The sequence below is a fragment of the Limulus polyphemus genome, unplaced genomic scaffold, assembly GCF_000517525.1.
Source record: "Limulus polyphemus unplaced genomic scaffold, Limulus_polyphemus-2.1.2 Scaffold4040, whole genome shotgun sequence".
NCBI lineage: Eukaryota > Metazoa > Arthropoda > Merostomata > Xiphosura > Limulidae > Limulus > Limulus polyphemus.
The window spans coordinates 76,166-84,536 of NW_013669650.1; the positions used below are offsets into that span (position 1 = coordinate 76,166).

At 32.1% G+C, this 8,371-nt stretch overlaps 1 protein-coding gene across 1 annotated transcript in view; it reads right to left on the minus strand.

Moving 5' to 3' along the window:
- LOC106470496 (GDP-mannose 4,6 dehydratase-like) overlaps positions 1 to 8,371 on the minus strand; it is a 22,961-nt gene that overhangs the window by 2,266 nt on the left and 12,324 nt on the right. The window contains exons 6-9 of the mRNA XM_013931056.2: positions 7,831 to 7,958; positions 7,187 to 7,305; positions 4,711 to 4,807; positions 423 to 491 (exon numbers count right to left, since the gene is read on the minus strand). Coding sequence (XP_013786510.1) covers positions 423 to 491; positions 4,711 to 4,807; positions 7,187 to 7,305; positions 7,831 to 7,958 — 413 coding nt within the window. The remainder of the gene's footprint in view (positions 1 to 422; positions 492 to 4,710; positions 4,808 to 7,186; positions 7,306 to 7,830; positions 7,959 to 8,371) is intronic.

Here is an 8,371-nt window from a genome sequence, read left to right on the forward strand (position 1 = left end):
TTTTAGCTTTTTGTTTTCTTCTTTCATTATTAGGTCTCAGAAATATCCTTGTTCTCAGAAGGACATTCTAAAGTTTCAATGAGACGTTTGCATTCAAACTGCCATTATATTATAATGCCCCCAAGGCTGAAAAGGCGAGCACGTTTGGTGGGATGCGGATTAGAACCCACGACCCACAGATTGTGAGTCGAGTGCCCTAACCACCTGGTCATGCCGGGCCAATAAAGAAAAGTAAACAGCATGCAAAAAAACATTAAAGTATAAGTACCTAACACGTCCATAATTTGTCCATTATCTTTTATAAATGTAATGATTAGTTTTTAGTATGAAAATAAGTGTATACCACCATAAAAATAACACGTTTGCTTATGATTACATAGGAAAATGAGAAGTTAAGTCCCGGAAAACAACAAAAGCATTACCTCAAATGTGATCTTTGGTTTCCATCCTATCATTCTCTCTGCCTTGGTGGAATCTCCCAAGAGAGAGTCCTAAAATAACATAAATACGATTAGGCTTTTACTGCAAGGCTTCTTGGGTGAATACACAATCAAGCCTGAATCTTCTATGATAAAAATTACAGCATCATCACTACTAAACGTCTACTAGTGAGTCCCATTTATACATAAATGGCAACCAAAAAGACGTACAATCTTCAATACTAAAAAATTGGAGCGTAAAAGATTAACAGGACGTAGCGTGTCACAAAAACCAGTCTTCTGATGAGCGCTACATTAATTCAGTCCACGGCTTACTGCCCATCCACAGTGGCCTTAAGGGTATTATTCTTTTCCTTGCAACGGCTGAATCACTGTGGCCAAGCATACTTGCATAAAGCCCCTTTAATTGATAGATCTAAACCAACTTTCAGGCAGTATGTGATAGCTGACAAAGTAGACTTCTTTTCACAAAAGAATTTTCTAATAATGTTTTCACTTTCGTCTTTACGCTTGCTTCAGACTGTTTTGTGCACAACTCATTGTTGATCCTAAAATACGAAACAATTTGAACTATATAAAAAACATCATTACTACTTCTTTTTCTTTTTTGGTTTATACCTATAAACTTTGTTTTCAGACATTTATAAACAACTATTGAAAGGCTATATGTACTAGTCATCCATAATTTTGAACTGGTAGATTAGATGGAAGGCAGGTCAAAAACACCCACCGCCAATTCTTAGACTACTCTTGCCTGACAGAATACTGGGGTTTGACCGTCAACCTTATAATGCACTCACACCCCAAAAGTGCGGAGCACGATTTATCTATTTATTTATTTGCTGTAATTGATCTCAAACGATGGATTCACAGATCCATATTCCAGCATGCTTATTACTTGGTATAAACTACAGAGAAAACAAAGTAGTTTCCATTAAATTGCTAAGCCTTAACAAAAAATCTTGGAGCCGTGTGGTGACATTCAATAATCCAAAGTTCCAAACAAACTTTCGTGTTCTTTTTTGCGATTAAATATTTAACCCGAGTGAATTTAATAAAGTTAAGGCTTCGTCACTAAAGACAATTACTGTCAAAAATCAAGATCATCTGATAAGCACACACTACACGATACAATCACTCACATATATTTTAGTTAATTCTGTCATGAAACATTTTGGTAAACCTAATCTAAATACTTCAGGATGGCAATCCACTTAACCAACTCGAACACATTTGTTTTGTATTAGAAGAACTATTTCCTTTCACTTATAGATATAAACACAATTTAAATGATACGATCTCTCTATAAGTCCCATGAACAAGAGACATTGGGCTATATACATAAGTTCAAATGCGTGACAGAAACATGAAAATATCTAAAAACAGATTAATATTAAAACACAAACTTTTCACTCGGTTACATAAACACATTATTGAAACATATTATTAAAACCTCTTATTATATCAGGTTGCACAACCTTCGCTGCTATAACATAACATCTGGTGATTGTGGAGGACAATGAAGATACTGCAGTCATTATCACACTCTTTTAACCAATGTAGGACGAGTACTGCGGATTCTTGCATTATCACGTTGAAAGTACTATTGTCCTTGAGAGTAGAAACAAACCACTGTGAGCGGGTTACTGTTAACTCTAAATGTTACGCCGTCTCTTAAAGGAACCAAAACACACAAATCCTGCCAAAAAAAACAAAAACGTCTCCCACACCATTACTCCACCTCTAGCATCTTGCACTGTAAGAATAAAATAAAAAAGGGATGAAACGCAATTCATCAGGCAACCTTACACATTTCCAGTTGTGCTGTGGTAACCCCTATTAATGGTCGATTATGATGATAGATGTCTTTGAGAAACCAGTCAAAGAAACGGCGTTAATCAACACCTTGTTAACCAGACCGTGCTCTTACCTTTTGTTTGGCAGGTTAACCATAATATGACAAAATCGCTATATGTATAGGGGTCAAGCAATTTCTTTACACGTTATGCATTGTCTAACTTGTTGTCATCTTTCCAGATAATCACTACTGACGTTTGAATTCGAATTCAAAATATCTTTAAGGATGTTTTTTATGGTTTTAAAATCACACACAATTTATTAAATAACAACCTACAGTAAATGTGTTAAATTATATGTTATAATTTAAACTATGCAAGTATTTTTGTAAACATTTAAATGTACATAGCTATTCTAGTTAGTGTGCACAAAGAGATCACATTAATTCCCTACGAAAACACATTATTTTAAATTATTGTTTGAAACATATACAGCTATGATAGCCATCTAGCTGTGGACATACAAACTAATGAACATAGCATAGTAGTCAGCAGTATCCGCTGCCTATTTTACAGCTACAGCAGGATTGACTGTTATAATTATAAAGCCCCCATAGAATACAATTTTATAATACTGTATAAAACAATAAAAACCCTCTAACCCGAGCACTTTCGAAAAGTGGACCTTTCTTCTTTAGGGGTAAACTACTGAAGAAGAATGTCCGCCTTTCGAAAGTGCTCGGGTTATAGGGTTTTTATTGTTTTATACTAAGACTTTTTGAATATACGTGTTTTTCTAGCATTATAATATTGTATAATATTCACATTGAAAGCATGTTGTCTTTCTTTACTTCTACCTCAATTCATAATTCACATTCATCTCGATCTCAGCTCTAAGCGCTACTGTTGGGGTTAATTTTTGTTTTTAAATATTTGCTGGAAATCTAAATATCCTGAACAGCACCTCATTGAGATGTTTCAATCAAAAAACGTTTTGTGTATTCCATTTATGAGATGTATTCTTGCACCTCATGAGGAAAAGACCCCCTCTTGAAAAGCTTTTAGATAATTTTTATGAGCTTTAGTTAATGTGTTTATATTGTACACAAGGTCAAGTCTTTTTAAGCTTTATAAAATGTGATGTAGTCTGTGCACTGATTGATGAGATAAAATGCGTTGTACCAAAAAATTTATTTAATTTACTGTTTTATTTTTTCTACGTCATGAAAAAAAGGCCACTTTCAAAAGTTTTCGATTTCTAGCCAAGAGTGTTTGGATATATTTCCATTATTGTATTTATTATGGTAAAAATGTCTTTGTTGGCCTAGATGCTCAGATGTGTATAAATAATAATAAAAAATTCTTTGTAAGTAAATAAAAGTAAATTTATGTACCACCTCACAGAAATAAACAAAACAAAAGTTATTTTTGTCATCTATTGACAAAACACAAAAGTAAGAATATACTGTCACTAAAAATCAAAATTATATTCAACCTTTAAGTGTTTAAGTTAGTTTCAGGTTGTTGAATACAATAAATATATGCTTAATAGATGGCACAATAAAATAGGTCTAATTTTATCATAATATTTCTCCTTCAAACTTTAACTTCAATCCATATATTTATACAAAAAAATTCCAATTGATAAGACAATTTGGTTGCTAAGTGCAATAAATTTATACATATATTTATACAAAACAGCTACCATTTGTGTGCTGAAAGAATTGAAAGTAGAAAAAAAACTTGGATGATTTTATCATATTTTGATATATCACTTTACATACATCTTCTTTGGACCATTTTCAGAACTGAATGTAAGGATAGAAATTTCGATTTAGCTAGTAACAAAAGCTTGACGCTATTAGTTGAAATGTATGGCAATCAAAGTATGACTGTTAAATTTATTCTATACACATATGATAAATGATCTTGCATTCACAAAAACATAGGACGTTTGTTTTTTTTCAAACGTTTTCAGTATTAATACTCGAAATCTTTAAAAAAAAGAAACAAAAAGCATAATATTCAACTGAAAAACAGGTTGTCTTTCCTTTCATTAAACTCAATCCATAATTAACACCAATCTTAATATCAACTCTAAGCCTACTGTTATGGTTCATTTTTGTTTTTTAATGTTTGCTGGAAACCTAAATATTCTCAACAGCACCACACTGAGAAGGTTCAATTAAGAAACTTTTTATGTGCATTATAATAAACAATATATGCCTAGCTACTCCTTGTAATCTACCAATGATATTGCATTTTTGAGATATACAGTGAGTGAAGATTAAACTTCCACGACCTTTTGTTAAGTCTTTTTAAGCTTTAGAAAATGTGACAGTCTGTGCACTGCTTGAAGAAAGTATAACAGTTTGTCAAGAAAAATGCTTCTTTATAAATAAATAAATTCTAGGAGCACCTGCTACGTGAAATTAATTATACTTTTATATGTGAGTTAGTAAAAATCAACGTACTACTTCAGCAGGACGGAAGTATTTGGAGTTGACCCGAACTCGAATGATACCAGTTTCTTTCTCTTTCCCAACTTCTTCCAATTCTGAACCTTCCCATCTGCAGAAATACAACCCAAAAAGAGTTATTTACAGTTTTATTTCTTGCATCTCATGAAGAAAAGGCCTCTCTTCAAAACCTTTTGGATTATTTTTATGGACTTTTCATTATTGTCTTTATAGTGTTATATGATGTTAATAATAAATGTCTCACCTCCAACTTGTGTAATACTGATTGGTCAACTTTTTATTTGATACACAATAAATATTTTGAAGTAGTCTTACACTGTAAAGTCAGAAAACACACTGCACAAAAACATCACATGCAACAACTGAAAACAAAACGTGATTTTATGAGATCATCATTCAGCTTCCTGTACAAAAGGTGTCCTGGCTGAAAACTGTAATAATGCCAGTCTAAAATCCTTATTTATTTAAATACCTTCAAATAATTTGTTTGGTTTAAATTAGTTCTAAAACATTAGATGTAAGAACATCAGAACTGACAATAGTCATGTTCTGAAAACTAGGGCATATACTTCTAGATGTAATGCTGTACTATTATACTGACATCCAATACCAAGTAGCATTCCTCACATTTATTAATTTGCTATTGTAAAAGTACCAAAAAACACTTTTGCTTGAACAGACTTATTATTTGCATTTGTAAAAAGTAGATAAAGTTTTCTTCAGTCTGTGACTCTAATATGACTGTTTTACTTTCAAGTACAAAATATGGCTCCAAGACACAGTTTCTGATTAAGACACAGAATAAAAGCTTTTTATAAAGATAGTTGCAGCCAGTGAAAAATTTCTGCAAAATGAAATTATCAAAAACTGTGATTCTAAAAATAAGAACAGGACACAATAAAAACTGGTACCATTAGTACCAAGATTTCCAAGTCAGATGTTAAGAACATTAGGCTTACTTCACTTAGAGACAACATACATTGAGTAGCTGCCTTGCTGCAGAACTTCATGAAATCACTGGTGTTAAAACTGCCCCTTCCAAAGAGTGACACAAATTGCATCAAGAAAACCTTTGTTCTGGAAAGGCAACAAAGAGAAGACTAAGTTTGCACAAAACCTAAAAAATTGAACAACTATATATGGAGAAAAGTACTTTAGTTTAATGAGTTACAAACTTTTAGCACAAATAGATGTCAGTACAATCATCATAAGAGTGGTGAGAGATTAAAGGAAAATTGTCTGCAGCCTTCAAACATGGTGGAGATATTATCCAAGTAGGAGTCTGCTTAACCGCAACTGGATTTGGTGATCTCTAGTGTTCTGATGGAGCCCTGAATTCTGCCCAATATAAGCAAATACTAATTCACCATGGTATTCCTTCTGGATACCATTTAGTACAAAAAACATAACTTTCCAGCACAATAATGATCCCAAACATTCAACAAGTGCAGTAAAAATGTATCTTAACAAAAAAGGAAGCAGACAAAACCCTTGCATGCTTGGTGTAGTCTCTGCAGTCCCTAGACCTCAATACTATTGAGTGTGTGTGTGTGTGTGTGTGTGTTTGGAGGGGTCTATGTTCATCGGGAAAAAAAGCAATGTCAAAGGAGGAATACTTGGTAGGACTTCAAGATGCCTGGCATTCAAATCCCACTGAGTATCTCCAAAAGCATTCCTCACTGGCAGTGATTTCAAAACTTAAAGAAATAAACTCTTAAATTTGCTTTATATGCATTTGTTTTACCTTCAAACATTATGAAGTTCTGAAATACCTGTGCACTAAAACAAATCAGTAAGTTTTGAACTAAAAATACATAAATACACAGGAATAACTGAGTGGTCTCTATTTTAGTAGTGGATATAAAATTTTAGTGTAATGTAACCACTAAAGACTGACACTATTTTTTTAAACTAAAACTCTCAACTTAATTTACGTTAAACTGTTACCAAAAGTAACATCATATCCATAAAGTTTCCATTATAAGCTTTAAAAATCACATGAATTCAATCATCAGTTATTCACTGCCACTTTAATCAATATTTTCAACTACAATCCTCACAGTACCTCAGCCAGCTAAGAATATTTATACTGTATCCAAGTCCACAAATTAAACTGATCTTTGAAAAAGTAATTATCATTGGAAGACAAATAACACATGAAATTATATAAAGCATTTTACTTAATATCACAAAATAAAAATAAAACACAGAACTTACCACACATGTAAATACACTAGTTGTCCATTACTTAGACAAGCAGTTAGAAATACATGAAATATTAATATTTCTTTTGGTTTTTTATATGCAGGGTAATTAGAAAAGAAAACCTCATATTTAAATCACTTATATCTTACAAACTACTTGCCCTAAAAGAACCAAATTTCACCAGAGCAGAAGTACACATACACACCTTTTCTTCAGGAAAATTTTGATATGTTCCTCAGTGTTACTGAAATGATTAAAAACTTACACAATTTCTTTCTTAACATGACGGAATGCAGCTTCCACAAATTCTCTTACACTGTGGGATTCTCCTGTTGCTATCACAAAATCTTCAGGTTTCTCCTGTTGCAGCATTAACCACATGGCCTGAAACAAAACATGTCAAGTCTGAAATAAGATACTTTTTTAACCAATCACATATGTTTAATCTTTGTGCAGAGTTGAAATCAAGCAAAAAATGCAACAAATATCAATAGCTAGAAGCCACAGATGTGAGATGTATCAAAACTTTGCATATAAAATCTACTAAGCATCCTACAAATGGACCATTTTTACAAAAATAAATAGAAGATTATGCCAGAAGGTAGAGATGACTGACTTGACTGTAAAAGTTAATTATTTAAGTCTCCTGGTTTATCAATTAAATTTAAAAAAGAAATAAAATTACCTAATATTTTGAAGCATAAAGTTTCTGATTAAATACATCAAGGAGAAAGAGAAATCTCAGAACATATTTAGAGATTTTTAAACCAGCATTAGTAAAATATCTTACAATTCTTAAAAAGTAAACTTACTTAATTTCCAGTAATAAAACGGATTTCTTAATGGTAGTAAACAAGTGTATAATTGATCTAAAAAATGAGGTTTGATTAAACTCATTATAATGCTTGCCTCTACATAGTCTTTCGCATGGCCCCAGTCACGTCTTGAGTCCAGGTTACCAAGCTCAAAATATTCTTGTTCTCCTAGTACTATCTTAGCCACCGACCTAGTGATTTTTCTGGTTACAAAAGTTTCTCCTACAATATACAATGGAACACTATACTTACACACATTATGAATTATTTCACATTTCATACTTAAAACAACATACTTCAAAAAACATGTATAATTTCTAAACAACAAAGGCGTATTTTCTAAGATGCCAGAGGTTTTCCATATGGATTACACACCACTTAATATATGATGTCAGAAAAACATAGTTTAAATATGGGTGTATATACAGAATTACAGATACATCAAAAGGCACATAAAGATCCAGTGAGTGACATTTTCCATTACCATCCTAGCTTGGAGGGCTGATGACATATACACAAAACTGCTTTTGTTCTGTAATGTGAGCAAATACCTCTTCATATTACTACAAAATATATTTGTTATATATATATATTCACCTTTCTATATATATATATATATATATATATATATATAT